Raw genomic sequence first — 21,206 nt, forward strand, 5'->3', positions numbered from 1 at the left:
GTTATATTATATTTTAAACAATCCCTGAGAGAATATATGTGAAATCAGAAAAGGTTTATTGGCTTGGTTTGGAGAAACAATTTGGGTGTTATGTATTAGGTTTTGTGGGACACAACTGCATATTTAGGCAAGTCATTTCCAGATGATAATGAGCTTTTGAAAGTGCTGCTAGGAGAGAGTGATCCACTGTATCCAAAGTCAAAAATGTACACACCTGAGGAACGCCTCTGCTTTGAAGTGCTCATTCATCATGTTATCTGGCTGAGACTCAAGCTCTGCAGAAATCACAGTTTGCCACTGTGCTTCTAATCTGGGAATGCACCCAAGTGCCGAAATATCACAAGTGCCAACCTGGCAAACTAGGTATTCGGGCAGTGACCCAAGACTGTGTTACTGAATGTGTGTGCGAGACATGGTAAACTGGCACATGACCAAATCCCAGCTGGTGCTGAGTGTGTATCCAGCTGGGCTGAAGCTGTTTTTCATGTGTGTGTGGGGTGTTGTTGTTGTATTGCAGCTTGTGGTCCATTATCACCCCCTGTTAAGACCTCCTGTGGACCAGGCCACCAGCCAAAATTGAAGCGCTGGTAAGCTCCATTCTCACAAAGTAGGGAGGTTGTGTTTATGTAGCTCTATAGAGAGAAGTGGATTAATTCAGTCTCATCTTGTTTAGAAACACTGCAGTTGTTGCCTTTGAAAGCATGTCTTTAATTAGGTTTATGAAACCTGTATCCTATCCAGTTCTATACCCTGGATGTTTATAGCGATACAACTTCCTAAGACAGACAAAACACATGTGAATGACATTTATATTAAAATATGTCATATATAAATAAACATTAGTGATGTGTGTATTATTATAGTATGCTACAAAGTTAAAATTATTTTAAATTCGTCATACTCTTAACTTCTTAAAATTAGTTATGTCAGTCTTTGAAGTGGATTCATAACAGTACCATGACGCATGCATGTGGATTCCAGACTGACATGGAAGAGAAGAAATTGTTGAATAAAGTCGCTATTTTTGTTTTCTTTGAGCACAAAACGTGTTCTTATAGTTTCATAACATTACAGTTGAACCACTGATGTTACATTGACTATTTTAACTATGTCCTTACTACCTTTCTGGGCCTGGGAACATTTCTGTTACATTGCTGTCTATGGAGGGTCAGAGAGCTCACGGATTTCATCAAAATATCTTAATTTGTGTTCAATTGTGTTGTGCAAGATGAACAAAGGTCTTACGGGTTTGGAACGACATGAGGGTGAGTAATTAATAACAGAACTTTCATTTCGGGTGAACTATCCCTTTAAACATAATAATCATGATAATGGCATTCTCACAACCCCATGCCATATTTTATAGAATATTGTATATGTAATATATTTACACTTCCCTCTATGTGTGAAATGACAATATAAACTGGGGGAAGACCCAGGAGATGAACGTCAAGCTTTTTTGATCAATACTAATACAACCTGTGAACTTAAAAAATTACTTTTATTCTGATGAACCAATAAAATTATGGCCAATATTTACAAATAATTACTTCTTAGTTTCACATTACAACATACGTGAATTGATAATACACAAACAACATTCACTCATATGCACATACACAGAGTAGCCTATGACCCTGTATCAGGGATTAGGAGGAATGCCAGACAATTTAATAACCCTGAACGACAATAAAACAATCAAAAATCATCATCATAATAAAAATAATAACAATAATAATATAACAATAACAGTTTAATTCCATTAGAAAAACAATATCAAATCACATTTATTTCCAACTTGTGGGCAGATTTGAATAAAATGAAGAAATAAGTCATGAAGAACCAAAAAGATTGAAATCAAGTGGCATGATATCTTTGGCAAATTTTGTTCTGCAGTAAATACATTCAAATATTAAGACAACACACGACACGCAGAGAAAAACACCAATTTTTTACTACTAGAAAATTCAATAAAAAACATACACATTTCTTAAAGAAGCAGTTCATTCATTTACTCGCTGCAAACATCTGTTGCCTTCATCTTCCTGTCATGTTGGTTATTTCATAATTTGAATATTTTTGCAATGATCACCAGAAAATACTTTTAAACCAAGCATCTCTAACTTTGGTGGATGCTACAGATATGTTATTGGTCTGACTTTTTCTTTTTCCTTTGAATTGAACTGATTGCTGTTTATCAAATTTGTCAAAACGTTTCAAGCTTTCTTAAAATCTTTCATCTTTACTTCAAAAACAGAGTAAAAAATACTTATGAACCCCTTGGGAAAGAAACTATTAGCAAGTAATTACAGAAGGAGCTTCCGATTGTACACAGAAGGCCACAATAAGGTGATAACCAAGTCCTCTGTTTTTTTTTTTTTTTTTTTTTTAAAGTCTGCTTTTTAAATTGAGAAACCTTTAATGTTAACGTGGACATACCGCTTTTAGAATCAATACATTTCTTAATATTCCTGTTTTAGAATTGTAAACCAAATTTGCTTATTTGGAAAATGAAGTAAAGTCAAATACTATTTGACTCACATATTCTAATATTTTGATTTGAACTGATGAAAACAGTGGGACGCTAACAATAAATTGGGGGTTCGCTGGATGAATGTCTATCAATTATGATGCTCAGCCTTTACTTTGGAAATATTTTAAATATGGAGTCCTTATTAAACCATGTTTAGAGATTAAATGACTTAGTTTTAAGGTATAAATGAAAGCCTGGTATTTATTTTGCCACTTTTTTCGGTGAATAAGAGAGAATGAGAAAAATCACTAAGTAATTGAACTTGTCTGCCAGTGATCTAAATCAAGATTTTTTTGTATGCATGTTATATATAACTTAAAATGTATGTTTTTAAACTGAAATGTGCAAAGGATGGATGCATATATAATTAACTGCTAATATTGTGAGGTGCTTTTTAAATAATAATTATAAAATTGGTATATTTCCTATATGTATATATATATATATATATAAGGAAATATGCCAATCGTAATTGTCTCAGAGAAAATGGGGAATGTTCACAAAGGTGATCAACAGCCAACTTGTAGAATTAGAGGAAGGGGTTAGGAAGATCTGATCAGATTAAAGGTGCACCAGAGAGGCAAATGGAGTTAAATGGAGGTGGGGGTGGAAATAAGAAATTGAAATAAGAGGGGATGGGAAAAGAAAAGAAAGGGGTGTTCGATTTTGCTGGTACAGCAGGTTTTGATCATGTCAATGGAGAGGTGTGGCATATTCACGACCTGACGAAGGACAAAAGGACTGTGTCTATTTCATTTGTATCTCTCTACATTAATCCAACAGGATCACCCAGAACGTCTATATATATATATATACAGAATGTGTGTGTGTGTGTGTATATATATATATATATATAAATGACAAGACAATCCCTTCACAGTTAATCTAATATCCATTCTCAGTGCTTGAAGGAATAGTTCACCCAAAATCACCCTCATAATGTTCCAAACCTGTATGCATTTTTTTCTTCTGTGAAACACAAAAGACCATTTGGAATGACATGAGGTTGAGTAAATGATGACAGAGGGTTCATATATTTGGGTGAACTTTCCCTTTAAGAGAATGGAATAACCATCAAGAGTTTATTGGACCCTGTCATGTCATAGAGAGAAAAAAAAACAGCAATTGTGTCTCAAAATATGTGAATTTTGTCTAAATCTTTTACTGAATCATATTAAATCTGTTTTTAGATTTCTGTTATATATTGTGAATAATAGATCAATGTTATATAACGGATAATTGTTTCTAACTTGATGTTAAATATTAAATCGATTCATATTAGTTTTATATTTTGTTTGGTGGATTTTAATTAGATTGTAAAATTAGCATGTAAAAAACGCTGCTGAAATGACGGGTAGTGGCATCTGTTCGTTGATTGGTTGGTCAAGCTGTGATCTCGTTATGTCATGCAGACAATTTTGCTATTTAGTGACGCGTGGTCATTCTGGATGACTCGGTAGAAAAATAAAGGCACTGTCCTTGATTTCAGCTGGTGTACTTCAGGTTCATAATGCCTCTGACTAAAAGTTTAAAAGGTCAAAGTTCACCAGTAGTCATTAGTGGTGAACGGCATCAAGGGTTTCTTTAGAGTTGCATAACGTGCAACTTATGGTCTACAAACAAATGTAATCCTATTACTACTTTACAATCCAGAGCAACAACATAAAAACATAAAAACTATCAACTTCTATATATATATATATATATATATTCATAGGTTTGTCATTTTTTTCTTATTTCACATCAAAGTTTTGGTGCTTGTGACTCACTACTAAAACTACAGTGTTCTCCTTTTTCGAAAGCTACTCAGCAATGCACAGTGTATTGAAAAAAAAGCAAGAAAATTAAGAACTGGGAACACTCATCACAGACAATAGCTAAATAAAGCACACTTTTTGTCTTTTCTTGTCTACTAGAATCTAAAGTTAGATATCAATATATCAGGCAATAATGATATCAAAAGCTCTTGTCATTGTAAGTGATAGATGTACAGGATATCTCAGACAGACAAACAGGAAGGATGTACAGCATGATGTTGCTACATAGAGAGTTTGGTAAGGCCTCCACCTTGGTCTCATGCATTGTCTTGGCGCAGTATGGATGAAAAGAATAATCAAAAACAAATGCACTCAGAGAGAAAGAACGTGGACAAAAAAAAAGCCATTTCTGGATAACAGATTTGTCACTTTGTGCTTTTAAGAGTGTCTATTTGCACTACTGAAGAGTATCTTTGGGGAGGCTAAGGAAACGATTTGAAGGGACAGACAGTATGACATCACTTCCTGTTAGGGGAAGTAGCATCGCTAATGGTTTTTTCCCCTTCTAAAATGGAGCGACTTCACAAAAGCTTGTCAGTGCTTCAATGCCAGCAAGCTCTTTTAATTGCAACTGATTTGTGATTGGAATGAAACAGCGGGGGTTTAAAAAGAGAACCAGCTACGTATTCAACGGCAACATCTTTAGCTAGCAGTAGCATTTGTCCGCAGTAAACTTTTACACACAATTATATATATTACTCTCCATCATAAATAGCTATAAATCTTACTAATGTACAGTTGAATAAGGGTATTCTGTACATACGTAAATAGTATTTATCTACATAGAGGAAGGAGAGGAGTCTTTAAAATACTGATGCTCTCATTGATAACGACAGTGCTTAAACATTTAAATCATGCTGCAATTTTCCAACATATTACACAATGACCGAATCACAAAACAGTCCCATTTTCATGTAATCCGCTTTATAAGTAGTCCATTATGTCTAAATGGTTCCTAGATTACAACAGAGGGCTCAAGTATTCTTGTGCTTATGCATCTGATTTCAGCAACTTCCAGTAAATTCTCTCCCAGCTCTACCGTATTTATGCTACATTTTCAAGTAGAAGCATCCCATGATCAATAGAGTGAAATGGGTCTGTCCTTCATGCTGGCTAATTTTAATGTAAATAATGCCAATATTCCGACCTGAGTTATCTGTTCAACTCTATTAAATCTCTGTTCACTTGATACGTTGGGTTCTCTCCGAAACAATTCATGGTTTTAGCAGACTATAAATCTGCCACAGATTATGACGCCACATTCACACATTTGATAAAATGACTCAAAAATGAACTCAAATCATGTAGGTCATCTCAAGCTGCCACTAGTAGATTGTCTGGTACCAACTCCCAACACCTGATCATCTCTAAGAACAGACTGCATATAGATGCAAAGACGATAGAATAAGCAAGGCTTTAATGACAGAAGATAAATCAAAGCAATAACAGATTTAGTGTGAGCCGAGACCACAGGAATACAGGTGAATGGGTGTATACTTTCCACTAATCAACAGAAATAAGAAACATCAGCTGAAGCTACTGATTGGACCATTGATTGTAATCGGCAGGAAAACATTGTCACCTCTTCTTTCTTTCTTCTTTCTCCTTCCTGCTCCTCCTTCATTTCTTTTCTTCCATTTGTAGACAGTCTTGTGTGGCTGCTATCAATCCGTTCTCGCTACTCTTTCTTTTTGTTCGCCCACTCCTCCACCATTCCTCCTCTCCTCTGTCCGGCTGGTCAGTGGCGGTCATAGGCAGTGGCAGTTGCTGTGGCAGCCGTTCCTGCTCCCCGTGTGGCTGCGCTATAGTAGTATGGAGATCCTTCAAGGGATATGAAAAAACAAACCTGTCAGTCATCAGATTAAGAAGCTAACACTTAAGGTCATTGCACACTGAGTCCGAAATTTTTGCACATTAAAAAATAAATATGACCTCATGTTGTGTCAATCACGTGCCCAGAAAAAATTTGGATCAGGTTCGATTTTTTGTTTTCGCATTCGTAGAATGCATTTTGATAGGAAAGGATGAGGAATACGAAAAAAATTTCGGACTCAGTGTGCAATGACCTTTAAATTTCTAAAGGCCGGGGCCCACGTATCAGCAAGCTAGGCCCCTCAGTGACCCTCTAAATTTGTTATCAACCAATTTAAATCAATCCAGGTTTTGAAGGTCATAAGTTACACATTTAAACACCACCTACTCATTTTAAAACAGAAGAAAAAATGTTTGGATTTTAAAAATATTTTTAAAAGGAGTCTCTTATGCTCATCAAGGCGGTTTTTATTTGATCAAAAATAAAAACGGTAATATTGTGAATCATTATTATTATTATTATTTAAAATAACTGTTTTAATATATTTTAAAATTTAATTTATTCCTGTGAAGGCAGCAGCCAATAAAATCAGTGACACACAATCCTTCAGAAATCATTCTAATATACTGGTTTGATGGTAAAAAAAAACATTTTATAATTACTATCATGTGCAAGAATAAATATGATCACAGGATGATAGATGTACATCCCACTTTTTATTTATCAAGTCCCCCACAATCATGTCAGCCTTCCTCTTATTTGAAATGACACCACCATCATCAGCTTCCCGTTTCTGCAGGGAAAAGACCATTTCTGCTCTATAAGACACATGATCCATCTTGACCAGTCTGTGTTGGCATTAAGTGCTGATGAACCCCTCAAAGATGAAATGTCTTTAGTATCATAGTTAGTTTTAGCAGGAAGTTTTTTTCTTTATTACACAGAGACAGCAGGCATGAGCGACGGGTATAACAGAGTAGAGGGACAGCTGTGCTGCTTAGTCTTTGTTGCCGGAGTTAAAGAGTTTGAAATTGTGAGAAATGTGGTGGATAGGTGTGTTTGTCTTCACTTGAAATAAGATTACGTGAGTGTGATTAAGTAGCTTTTGTGTTGCTGTAAAAACAGGCTTTGAGAGTGTGAAGTATATCAAGATGTCACTGTTTTTAGTAAAAAAATATTATTTGTGGATCATTTTGGCTGAGATGCATAAACTCAGATCAATGAGACCTATAACCATTAAATCCCAAAAAGAAATATAAAACCTGTACTAACTGAAATATTTCATTTGACAAAAAGATTGAATCCAATATACAGGTCCTTCTCAAAAAAATAGCATATTGTGATAAAGTTCATTATTTTCTGTAATGTACTGATAAACATTAGACTTTCATATATTTTAGATTCATTACAACACAACTGAAGTAGTTCAAGCCTTTTATTGTTTTAATATTGATGATTTTGGCATACAGCTCATGAAAACTATCTCATTCTTATGTCGTGCCCTCGAGATGCTATGTTGAGGGAACAACATCCATTTCTCGTTCACGAGTTTACAAACCTACGTGACCATAGCAACCCGGGATAATCAGGGATTATTATTATTAATATCACGTTCCGACGAGTTAATATGACATGGCCACGACAAAACTAAGTGAACCAAAGACGGCCCCTCCCGAGCACCGTAGTTATACCCCGTGTGAGCAAATTTAGTAGTTTTTTAGCTCAATACAAAAACATTAACTAGCATTTTCAGGAAATAAAAACTGTCTCACAACTAAAATGGGAGCATTAATCAGGTTAACACTGAATCAGCAATTAATTGTATGTAGGTAAATATAATTTACTACTATGACTTGTATTATAAAACATTATTAATTTCTTAAAGCATTACATTCATGTTTTACATCCTAAAAGATTCTAACTCTGAAGTGGAAATGCTTTAATCCATATAGATATAGACAAGCCATAGTAGTGCACTTCACACAAACACTGTCAAACGTCTGTCAGATTCTTGACACACAAAGCAAAAAGCTCATGAAATCTCCAAGGAATCCCTTCTCCATTGGGAGCATTAAGGTCAGCTCTGTGGCTCCCTCTTACACACATATAACTATTTTTAAGCCAATGCCCCTTCACTTTGCTTTTGACTGGTGTGTCAGTCTGAGGTTTTGCTGATAGGGGGCAGGTTCTTCTGAACCGCTCATTCTGTGCACCATACATACACATATGGCAAGCTGACCCGACAATGTTTCAAACATCAAACCACCCACACATCCCCCTCTGATAGCATGGCTGTTATGTACCTGTAGGCTGTGGGGTTTGGCCAGGGAATAGACCCGATGAAGCTGCTCTCTCCGAGCCCAGTAAAGAACCGTACTCCTGCTGGAACACTGTAGAGTGCACACACATACAACAACTTAAATCAGTAAGTTTATCATTCACAGTAAATGAGGTTATTTTAGAAATGTGACTATAAATGAATCCATTCTAAATCAATGCATTTATTCTACTTAAATGAGTAGTTCACACAGAAATCGAAAATTCTGTTATTATTTACCCCACGTGTAATCATGTTCTTTTTTTTCATGTTTCCAAGAAATTCGCAAACCCCACAACACAAACGATGAACTCATATATTAGGCAAGTTACTGGCCACTGTCCACTCACAACAAATGTAAAACATGACTACAGACGTAGGCTGGAAGGTCATTCAGCTCTGTGATGAACATTGTAACGTTGCGATCACACAAAGTTCCGTTATAATCCTTGAATCTCTCTGTGATGCACAATGAATATATTATTTACATTGTGTCTTCGATATAATGAGAGGATTTTAACATGAGCTTGCAGAACTCAGCCCTGAACAAAAATGCAGCGTTTTGAACAGTGAAGGGACGCTTGAAGTGAAAAACTTCTGATTGGCCATTGCGTTCAAGAAATCAACCAACATGTCTGTGATTGGCTATAATGTTAAAACATGTTGTAAATAGAAACCTTTGAAGCTCTCCTGAGCGCAAGCACGAATACGTACTGGAGTGTTTGCCAAATCTGTTTTGCCAATATCCTATTTTTTACAGCCTCAACTAAGGGTGCTATCGCTTTCATTTGAGGGTGCTTAGCATCCTCTAGCACCCGAATAGAACCAGGCCTGCTTCAGAATAATGTCACAGAGTTCATTTATGAAGTTGTGTGAACAACACACGGTATCTGTGTATGCAAGTACATGCGTACGTTGGTCAGAGCTGTAATAACGTAATTAAAAATTGGCATACACCACGTATTTTAATACGATTATGAGCTTAATCTCACTATTTTGATCAAAGTATTATGTTTACATAAAGTAAAGTTTAATTGCAATATTACCAAAATCCCATTATAACTGCATTACAAGGGTGCATTTAAACAAACTCAATGTTGTGTTGTGCTGCTTTAAAGTTTTTATGGAAACCTGGATATAGTTGTTCAGGATTCTTTGTTTAATACAAAAAAGTTCAGCATTTGTTTAAAAAGAAACCTTTGGTAACATTATAAATGGCGTTAGTGTCACTTTTGATTAATTTAATGCATAATTACCTTCTTTCAATTACTATTCAATTACTTTTTTGAATGGTACAGTAAATATAAGTTGTACAAAAGCTTTGCATGAGTAATTTCCCCCTTCACTGAAACGCTGAAATTGAATTTACGTACATTGGTTCTTGCATGAGTCGTAACTAGTCATGGCTCCAGTTCAAATTTGCAGAATGGAATATAAAAATGCAGATGAGGACAAATAGTTTTAATTGCGTTAAATGTTTAACTGTGAGATATTAAGTTGTAAATGTTACATATAAAGAGATGTAAAATTACAATTGGGAGATAAAGTCACAATTAACGTTTTGTATTCTGATGCAGAAATTAGCATCAAAATGATGGTGAGTAAATAATGACAATTTTATTCTGGTTGAATTATTCTTTTAAGGCACATTATTATAAATATATTATTCTAAATTTAAAAGCAAGAGAGCAAGTATTCTGCAACACTGTCCATATTTGTGCTTTTCAGCTTTTACCTAGTAGACTGGGGTTTGCAAATCTCCAAGACTCGTTGTATGTTGAATACTGCGGATGGGAATAAGGACTGCCAGAGAAATCTCCTCCTGAAATTCAAGAAAAGACAATGAAAAATGATAGATATGCAAGTACAGTTACTCTAACTCTTCCATCTGAAAGTACATCCTAGTGTGTATGAGCCTAAAAGGTCCAATTGGTGAGGTGGAAGTGTCGATTTGTGACAGTTTTTCTCCTCCATTGCTTCAGTGTAGTTTTCCCGTTATCTCCCTCTTTCTTTCTCTCCCTCTTTTCCCTCGTTTTCCCTTTCCCCGGGGAACACTTTCCCTTTGCTGGCTGTCACAAATCAGAGGCCCCAGCTCTCTATCTCTCTCTCTCTCTTTTCCTCCATCTCTCGCTCTGTCGGTTCTGCCTGGCTGGTTTTGTGCCCCCCTCCCCTGTGTGTCAGCCCCCTGCTGAAAGAGAGAAAGCAACGGAACGGAGAAAAAGGATAGGAGAAATAAGCGATACACTGTGGGATAAAGTGCAGGAAGAGGATCGAAGAGATATAAGGAAAAATGAAAAAGCACTACTAATCAATTTTCCATAAAAGTGAAAGCTATCATTTCTGAGAGCTGTAAATAAGCACTTGAAGCAGTTCAACCTATAAGTATCATCTTTCTTTGTACTTTTATATCATTACATTAAAAAATGAACATACTCATAGGAACTGTTTAAATACAAGCTGTTCAAAATGCTGACTTTATTTACTATGAGGTAGAAATGGCCTTCCATGTTATATATAAATGATGGCAGAATTTAAAGCACATTATTTCAAGACAAATGAGAGAACAAGTTTTCATAATTTTGTATTCATTGCACCTAACCACAACTGAAGTGAACTTAATTTGAAAACGTTTTATTTAAAACACAATATGTATTGTTTCTTAAAATAGCATGCAGGTTACATAGCAAAAGCTGATCTTATCTCATTTAAGAGAATGTAAGTATTGTTTGTACTGATTGATTGTTTGAACAGAGAAAAGTCAGTGAAATAGAAAAAGTGAAGATTTCTCATCAAGTAACAAATGTAATCACAAAACTGCACAGAATGAGAGTAATACAGCACATGGTTTCCAGGTTTTTAACAATAATTGGACTGTTCACACTAAAAGCACAATATGGAACAATAACAGCAATTCAAAGAATACAGTATATGATATGATATTTTTTGGTCAGTTTGATGCATTAATGCTGAAGAAGCGACAATATAGAAATATGTGTAAAAAGCATCCAGTTTCCACAAAAACATAAAGCAGTACAACTTAATTATTAATTAAGACTGGAGTAATGACATCTGAAAATTCAGCTTTGCCATCACAGGAATAAATTAAATAAATTTAGAAATTAGAAAATGTTATTTAAAACTAATATTTCTGAACATTACAGTTTTTACTGTATTTTTTGAGTCTTTCACAACAAAAACAAAAAAAACCTTTTGAACAGTAGTGTAGCATTTATCACTTTTAGCTTTGTGTTGTCAAATTAAAACTTAACTTTATATTTTATATAATTTTATATTATTTCATATATAGTATATAATGGATATAAAAAGTTAATGCATACTGTTTATTATATAAAATAATATGGACAAATAAATACAACATGATTCTTTAAAATATTGCTGTCAAGAGTATTGTGATTTAAGTGTTTTTCATTTTTATATTTTATGCTGAATTTAATAAATTCCCATGTATCATCATAAACACAGACAATTGAAAAAGGGCAATAGTAGAGGGTAAATGAAGTAGGATCATTTAAAGTGCATGTCTGGAGCTTTGCTCCTACCCTTAACCTTCAGCATTCTTTTAGATGGGATCGTTGGCATGGTTACCACCCCTTCGTCAACTCTGCGCCATAGCAACTACCGCATGTCAGGTTGTTTTGGGAAGATGCTGCTGAAAGTGCGGGGGATGACTTACGGATGGAGAAGAAAAGAGGGATGGGGTCTCCCCAGCGAGAGAGATGGGTTGCAAGGTCATAAATGCTTGTCAGAAGTGGGGGAAACATGGGGGATTCAGTTGGAGGGAAATACGAGACAAGGTTACAGATCTTGCTCTGAAGAGAGGGGACCGACAAGACCCTATGAGTCACGGTGGCAACCGGGGAGAGCATCGACAGAGACACCAGTGTGACAGACTGGAGACACGACAAGAGACATGTTGTTGTTGTTGTTGTTGTTTTGGCTTGGGTTTGTTTTGCTGTGTTCAGGGAGTTGATACAAGGGTTGGTGAACAGTCCTTAATCCCACAGTTCTTGCTTTTTTCTACCACTCTATTTGTCTTGTCACACTAGAGTTTCCACTTGTATCCACTTGTGTTACCTTGCACTTGATACTGAAGCTAAGCAAGCAAATCCCTCCTTCAAGTTTTGCTTTTTTCATCATAGTTATAATTTTGCTAGTTGGTAAGTCACATTTAACAAGAATAGTAGTTGATTAAAGTAAGGAAAGTCTGTAAAATAAATAAATAAATAAAGCCCAGTGTAATGTTAATATAAAGCTATTTTTCATATTGATTTTTCATAGGTGTTTTCTGGATATTTTAAATCACATTTCGTTGTGTTGTATTTTAGAGTTAAAAGAAATGTCTGTAAACTTAAGCATAATATCCTGGCAGAAAATTACCAGTATATTTTCTATTTTTCTATGTTTCACACAAGTTGTGAGAAATCAAGATGAATAAAAATGCGATATGAAATAAAATGCATATACTTTCTTTTCTAAGGTAAATATATCTGTTGCGCTCATCGCAACAAGATGTTATCACATTAATTTGTCAACTGTCCTGAGATATAACTTATTAAAGCATTTTTTCAATGTTGCATTTAAGATTTAAACCATCATTTAGCAGCCAATGCTGCATAATAATAATACTTTTTTTTAAACGCCAATATCCACTGATAACCAGATTGTGGATCCATATATTGTATATTAAAAATGTTTGTGTATTGTGAATCATGTTGTGCATCATCTTGTTTCAGAAATGCATTCTAATAAACATTAAAAAAAATTAATTCAACTCCAATTATAAAACATCTGTTAGGCTAAAAATGTTACTAATCACATGATAACTAACCACATATTTCAAGACACTGAAACACTGTAGGGTGTCGGACAAACTGGATCACAATTCCTACTTTTTTTCAAGCCTCTACTACTATTTAGCAGTGACCCTAAATAATATGACGTTAAACCAAAAATATGATTCATAACTTATATTATATGTGACAGACATGCACAAAAAAGCAAGTAGCCCTTAACCAAGGTTGCCAGGTTTCTGTAATAAAACTAGCTCAATGACCCTATCCCAAATATCAAAACTCAAAATATGCGACTGCCATACCTAAAATAAATTTCTGTTTTCTTAAAGGAGCTCACAGGAACTCAAAGGCTCCATTAACGATGTTTACTGATATTTTTGGAAGATATTTTGGTTAGAATCAACATGCTCTCACTCCTAACTCGTCACATATTGTACCCCTTTAACGTCATTTTTCGACTTGCAGGGTCCTCCGTTTTTTTAGTTGTTTGTCTTAGTTTAATGGTTTGCACGCATTTGTAAAAAAATAGAAATAATTTTATACAAATGTATACTTTCATTGGAGCACCTAACCCCACCCCTACCCTAAACCTACCCACTTCTGAACAATATAAAACACGTAACAGGCAACAAGTGCAGTCACAGGAATTTATTGCTAAAACTGACCATAAACAAGCAGAATCAAAGCATTACAAACAAGTCGTGTTGCATTCCAAGTCTTCTGAAGCCATACATTGTCTTTATGTGAAGAAAAGTGAACATAAGGTTTTACTTGCTGAAAATGATCCCGCTCCGTTAATGCGCTCACATCTCATTCAAAAGCATACTCCCGTCCTGTAGTATGATGCAATCATCATGAGACACACAAGAGCCAATAGCATTTCACAACCAAGGCTGTTGTATGGCTTCTACTGCCAGCATTTTTTTGAATTTGTGCACAGACTGCAGCACACAGGATAAACTTATGATGGACAGAGACAGCGATCGCGTCTATTCCTCTCACAAATCAATCGTTTTGCCTCGGAATACTTGGAATATTAATACTTTTTGAATAAATTATGACTGTAGTTGTATCTGCCTGTTATATCTTCTGTTTTATTGACAAATGGTAGGTTTAGGGGACAGGGGATGGGTTACGTGCTCATAAATGTCTAAATAATGTAATATAATGGCGCTAAAGGGGTACCTTGAGTGTCAAAAAGCGACGCCAAGTGGTCCTGACCAAGCTTCAATATGTGACGAGTTGGGAGTGAGAACGTGTTGATAAATTGGTCAAATATGTAAGGAATACTAACACGCTAATACTACAGTTACCACACCTCAAAACATTGTTCAGATGAAGATATTCATCTGCTTTTTGTTCAGCAGCGCCTCTAATAGCAAAACTGTAAGTTCATCTGCTTCATGAACAGCGCTGTTATTACCTCATTAATGAGAAATGTCATGTAGCTTTTAAGTTGCTAAACTAATTTACTGATCAAATAGACCTTGTACCCCTACCCTTAATAGTAAAAATAAATAAATAAATCAAACTTTAGAACTGCTTTTATTTTAATAACAAATAGGTAGGTGTTTTTCAGTTCATTTCAAAATTTCAGATTATGTTGATTCAAGAATAAATGAATGAGGAAGTAATAAGTCGCATACTGTATGTATCTAGGTGAACAGTGTTCAAAGCCATTTACATGCTATTGTGTTTGTGAATATGAATATCCTAGTGAGAGAATTCATGTGTATTTTTGTGATTCTGAAGTGGCCAGTGGATTAAAAAAATAGCTAAAAGAAAGGAGGCCAAGGGAGTCTGCAGGAGAATGAATGAATTAGTCAAGGGTCAGTGATGATTCTCATTAAAAACAAATTACTGATGTTGAGAAGGGACAGCTGTGTGACTGGGGTCTAATAGTCCAGCCACTCCTGCTGAAGACTCAAAGCCAGTCCACCCGCCCCACACTCTGCCAACCACCCAACACCCCCCCACCCTTCCCCATCCCATAACCCCCTGGGAGTGCTGTCAACCTGGCAGATGGGGGGAGACAGGAAGTGGCAAAGACAAGACCCCCTCCCACTGGGACCTCAACTGAAATAAAGCAGAGGTGAAAAAGGGGTATTGGGAGAGTGACTACAGCAGGACGAGTGGGAGAGGATGAGAGAGAAAGAATGAGGGGTGGCACATGTATGAAAATTAGCCTATCTGTTATTTTCATCGTCACTCCCTTCTTTAGAAATATGCCACAAAAATCTAAAGAACTCAACCTAGTGTCTGTGTATGAAGTTTGTGTAGATGGAGCTAACAATTTATTGACGTGCATGTATGCAAGTGAGACTCACCAGGTACCATCCCTGTGAGGGAGGGTGTGGAGTAACTACCCTGCCCAGTTGGAGGAACATGAGGAGGGTAACCAGGGAGCGTGGTGCTGGCCAGGTCGCGACCTGTAAAGATAAAAAGAGCATTTCTTGCATGAATAGGATCAACTCCATCGGTAAGAGTTTATTGATCTGACTTCTCAGTGACTCGTTCTAATCACCACAACCCCTTATGAAGCAATTTCATCTATAATTGTTCCGTAAACTAGGCTTTAACCTTTTTTATCTGCTTGTTAAGTTGTGACATAATGTTTGAGGGTCCAAACCTTCAAGAACTCCAAGATCTCAACAGCCGTTTATGTGCACTATTCATTTATAGCACCCAACTATATATGCTTAAAAAAATTACAGTGTCTCAGACACCAATATTTTATCATTTTTTAATAAATAATCACTTACCACTAGGGGCATCGCTAGACTTTAGTGAAATAATGCTGTGTCTCAGTACACTACTAATGATAAATTAAAATATTACTAATATCAATGACTGACAAACAATTGAGACCTGAGGATCATTTTTTTGCATTTTCAGTATTTCAGCATTCATGTTGTGTGTTTTCTGTCAGTTGTTTAGAACTGGCAATTCGCTAATTACTACAGAATGAATCATTGCGAATAAATACAGTTTCCAGCAAAAGTAACCCAGCTAATGATTTTTTTTGATTCCCAGAGCATTCTGAGAATGTTAATTTCTGTTTTTGTTTTTTTTAATAATGATACACTCATGACCCATGGTAACAAATGTTCAATTAAAGACTAGTGTGATTTAAAAGCTGACATAAAGAGTTCACATAGCAAAGTGAATAAAGCATGGATCTATGCTGTAGCTTATTAAATCAGATAAGTGACATCTTATGAGCTTGGTAAACTAGTGACATCCTGTTTAACCATCCTGATTAATACAGCCATCTCACTTTATGTCAGATCACAAATCTGCCTTTGCCCCAGTAATAGGGCCTCTGGTATAATTATGCTCTGATGTATGACAGGATCTGGTAGTCTCTACTGTTAGTGTACAACGTACATGCCCCTGTCTCCCTCAGGCTTGATTCACTAAAGAAAGGAGCATATTCATAGGAACGAACAAGAAATTCAGGTCAGTGAAGTTAAAGTAAAGTAAAAAGATCTCTTTAGGCACAGGTAACTGACCCATATGTGACAACAGTCAATACCTTATAGATTGTCGATTAGAGTTCATTAAAAACAAAGAAGGATGGATTAGTAAGAATATTAATGAGAGATTTAACTTGTCAATGATCATTGGGCAGTTTCTAAATTTAATTATCTCTCGCTTTATCTCTCCTCTCTCTCTCTATTGTATGGATGTATAACTGTATTAGGCTACATGACATGGCTGTCAGAGTGAATCATCTCTCAGTCCGCACATGCTGCTGATCTGTAGACTGCAGCCCATTCATCATAATAAACACAATCACCTCAGTTCATCCATCCCCTTCAACACAGCCACCGTTTAAGCCTCCGCAGGGCCTATGAGGGGGAGGGGAGCAAGGAGGGAAACTGAATACTTTATCAGAGATTAAAAAGGGTGATAGAGAAGACAAGAGAAGGTTTAAGAGACAGAGGCAAGGTGAAGAATAACTTAGAGACGGAGAAAGAAGAGTGTTACGATTGAAAGAGGGGTAAAGTGTGGAAAGGGAAATTGTTGTGCAACATGACTACTATAAGACCTTTGGGTAAACACATTATTCAACAGTTGCAGACTCTATGTTTATAGGTGTGAGTGGACATAGGTCACACATTAGTCAAAAAGTCTCATAAGTATTATAAATAAATACACAGAAAAAGGCAAGTGACTGTCTTTGAGTGAGTCACCGGATTTATTGTGTTTAAAAGTGCTAATTCATTCAGGAAAAACAATGATCCCCTTGTGTCAAACAAGTGATTGAATCATTCACTTAACTTGTGCAGATTCACAAAACATTCTTATGAATAAAATTCTTCTGCTATTTTTATTCTTATTTTCTAAATCAAAGGTAAATATTTTGTATTCCTTAAAACACTTAAGAATGTTCTTATCGATTGTTCTAAAGACTAAACTAAATAATGTTCTTTGGGTTGTTTCAAATATTAAACATTACAATGTAACACTAGCTACATTTAATACATATTTTTATTCATATATTTATTGATTTATTTTTAAGAAAACAAAAGACTAAAGTGTTATCTGATTGTACAGTATGACGGTTCTTGCCAAAGACTTGTTGTATAAAAGCAATGCCATGCTTTGTTATGCTTTGGCCAAACTACAGTGATATTGCTTAATATACAAAAAAGAGCTGTCACAAGTTGTCACAATGGAACTTACCATTAATAGCCAAATATAAGCTTTTCAGCAATATGTTAGCAATGAACAATGCATGAAGCAGCCAAAATGTAAAAAGTAACATACCAAAATATTGGTAATTAATGCATGTCTAGCATTTAAAACATATATGTGACCACTTGCCCTAGTGAAAATGTCCCTTGCCCAGACCAGACACAGTTACACACAGAGTCTCACACTATCTGTTCTGCTGGTTGCCATGTTAGGGAGTTGTCCATGTTAGGTGACAGAAAGACATTAGTGAAGACTGGATACTAATCCACTCTGGGTCAGTGGACAGGGCAACAGCGAGGGACAGAGAGAGATGGACTCTTCAGAGGAAGAACAGACAAGGCCTAGTCCTCTGAGAGACGTTGTCAGAAAAGAGAAGAACGAAAGAGGGTAGACGGGAAAAGATTTTCTTGCTCAAAAAAAGGAGATAAAATCATTGGGAAAAAATGGTATATGTGTAGTAGAGGGGGCTACTTATGTCACTTCTTGATCTCATTTCCTTTTCTATAAACTAAACAAGAGAGATGAAAAAATTGTCAAAAAAATGTTTGATTTATATATATATATATATATATATATATATATATATATATATATATATATATATATATATATATATATGCATTCCTGTATAAATGTTATTGCATGAATGTATAATTCGTAAATTGATACAAATGGTTAGTTTTCATAAATGTAAATATAAAATGTTCACTTATGCCAATAGGGGGCGCCATTATGCAAACAAGAGGTACCCGTTCCATAGTCTTTTCATTAGGAGGCAAGCTCTGTTTGTAATTCATCCTGGCTTTCTCTCCTTCCACACACACACATGCACGGAAGCACAAACACACACACAGTCTAGACATACAGGTTTCGCTCTACCTTGTCAGATGGGCCACAAATCCCAATTCCATGATTCCCTCGTTAGGGCTCCTGTCCAAGCAGCTCTTAATTAGCTCTCCCTTACTCCCAAATGGAGTGAGCCAGTAAGGGAGAGAACGAGACGTGTATATAGTAATTACAGGTCTCCATCCACTCTCTCTGTCCCTTAGGACATAGAATGTGAATCTGAATCACTGAGCACGGTTTAGCAGATCTGATAACACTCTCATCTCACCTCTGAGCTGCCCACAGCAAGCTGATCCACAATCAGGTGGTTCTAATTCATGTTTAATACAGCTATAATACAGAAGAAGCCTAGCACATCTCAGACAAAAGTGTCTGCTGTTTAATTCCAGTTTCAACAGTAATTTCCATTGTTTTTTTTTTAATTTAAGCCTTACATTTTTTTATCCACTAAACAAAGCAAGCTTTTTTAGCTTTTTATCTACTAAACAAAGCTTGTTTCTGTCACTGAATAAAAAAATAATAATAATAAAAAATGTAATTGTGACTTTTTATTTCACAATTCTTACAAAAATTTACTTATTTTTTTCCTCTGAAGTCTGAATTTGAAAAAATAAATAGGTTATTTTCTTATTTTTCTCATTTTTTACAACATTTTCTCTCACAATTTGGACTTGGGTGGAATGGGTCGCTTTGATAAGCAAACATTTGGGAAAACTCCACAGTGAAAGTCAAACTGTGCATGTGTGTGTTTTTAACATATAGGTAGTTTGCTTACCAGACACAAGTGGATACGATTGAGGTCCTGCAACAGTGGAACCCAGTTCTGCTCCCGTCTGATTGGCCAAGCTGTTCTTCATCTCCTCCAATCCGCCAGCCAAAGACGCCATAGCCGAGTAATCAGATGTCTATGGAGAGAGATTTCATTAGATGGCTACAATGGAAGAAAATCAACTTCATGAAATGCATGTTAACCCTCATCTTTGTGTTTGTGAATGGCACACAGGTACGTAGTCAACACTAATGATTAGTGGTGGCGTAGATCCAGGTGATGTATGTGGCCGACCTCAGACTGACCCCGTTTGTGTGCTTTCATGACCAATTACTTACAACGATCTCTGTCCCACCGCACACCCACAGTGATTCATCTCCATTGGTGGTAATGGGGTTTGTCACTCAGATGTGGATTTGGTTTGATGGCAGAGTTTGGGAAGTGGATGTCGCTTCTGTTTTAGTCCAGGAGGAGGTTATTAATAACCCTCATTAGGTGTGAATTAAACCCCAACAAAATCCTGATGGTACACCTGCCCCTGCTGTTACCGTACAGTTACGTCATTACAAGCTATTACCATCCACTTTAACATTCCTGTAAATAAATGCTAAGCTTGTGATCTTTTACTGGGGATACTAATTATCTCTGTCCACTCGGAATGGGTTCCATTCAAAAAGAAAAACTACTAGAACCACATAATTTGATTTCAAGAAGAGTTTTGTGGATTTTAGTCCATGTCTGTCCATCTATATTTGTACTCCTAAAAGTTACACATTTACAATGTTTTACAAGTGCAAAAGTAGGCTACTCTAACACCGGGAATAAAATGTGCAGTACCAGCTTAATACAACCTAAATATGTCTGATTAGTGATAACTGTGTTTTAATGTATGCACAATATACACTAACTAATTTTTACTGTCCTATATGCTCAAAAAGCGAATTGCAGTTCCCTGTTGTGATATGCGTTCAAAGCTTGTTGTAATCTTTTTAGTTTCTTGAGCACCTAATCAGAAATAGATCTATCTATCTATCTATCTATCTATCTATCTATCTATCTATCTATCTATCTATCTATCTATCTATCTATCTATCTATCTATCTATCTATCTATCTATCTATCTATCTATCTATCTATCTATCTGTCTATCTGTCTGTCTATCTGTCTGTCTGTCTGTCTGTCTGTCTGTCTGTCTGTCTATCTATCTATCTATCTATCTATTGCGCACATCCCATTTCAACTGCAAGAAAACTGAATTATTTGTTTGTTTGTTTGTATGTAGTTAGCCCAGATTATTGAGAGAGAGAGAGAGAGAGATTCGTCTAAAATACTAAAAGAATTGTGGATAAAACTTTAATTCTAGATACTAAAATTACAACTGAAAAGCCACATCTTTTAAATCCCTATCTAATACACAGGGTAAGCAGGGTGTTTGTGTATGAATGTATGTATGTATCCCAGTGACCCCTTAAACACCTCAGTGCTCATCACCACTGCGAGGGCAGTAGACTGTGACCTTACCAATCACAGCTCACACCGTCCACTTCCTCTCACTCTCTCTCTCTCTCTCCAACCCTGACTCTTTTCCACTGTCTG

General features: G+C 35.9%; 1 protein-coding gene across 4 annotated transcripts in view; it reads right to left on the reverse strand.

Annotated features, from left to right (window-relative positions):
- Positions 1 to 4,272: 4,272 nt before the first annotated feature.
- The window catches only part of LOC306874294 (paired box protein Pax-5-like), a 52,033-nt gene continuing 35,099 nt past the window's right edge, over positions 4,273 to 21,206 (reverse strand). For 2 of the 4 annotated variants that reach the window (XM_079424258.1, XM_079424259.1), the window contains exons 7-11: positions 19,617 to 19,746; positions 15,622 to 15,723; positions 10,216 to 10,302; positions 8,467 to 8,553; positions 4,273 to 6,171 (exon numbers count right to left, since the gene is read on the reverse strand). In XM_079424258.1, coding sequence (XP_079280384.1) covers positions 6,089 to 6,171; positions 8,467 to 8,553; positions 10,216 to 10,302; positions 15,622 to 15,723; positions 19,617 to 19,746 — 489 coding nt within the window. In that variant the 3' untranslated portion in view covers positions 4,273 to 6,088. The remainder of the gene's footprint in view (positions 6,172 to 8,466; positions 8,554 to 10,215; positions 10,303 to 15,621; positions 15,724 to 19,616; positions 19,747 to 21,206) is intronic. The other 2 variants (XM_079424256.1, XM_079424257.1) reach the window with 1 other exon arrangement.

The sequence above is a fragment of the Barbus barbus genome (genome assembly GCF_936440315.1).
Source record: "Barbus barbus genome assembly, chromosome: 8".
NCBI lineage: Eukaryota > Metazoa > Chordata > Actinopteri > Cypriniformes > Cyprinidae > Barbus > Barbus barbus.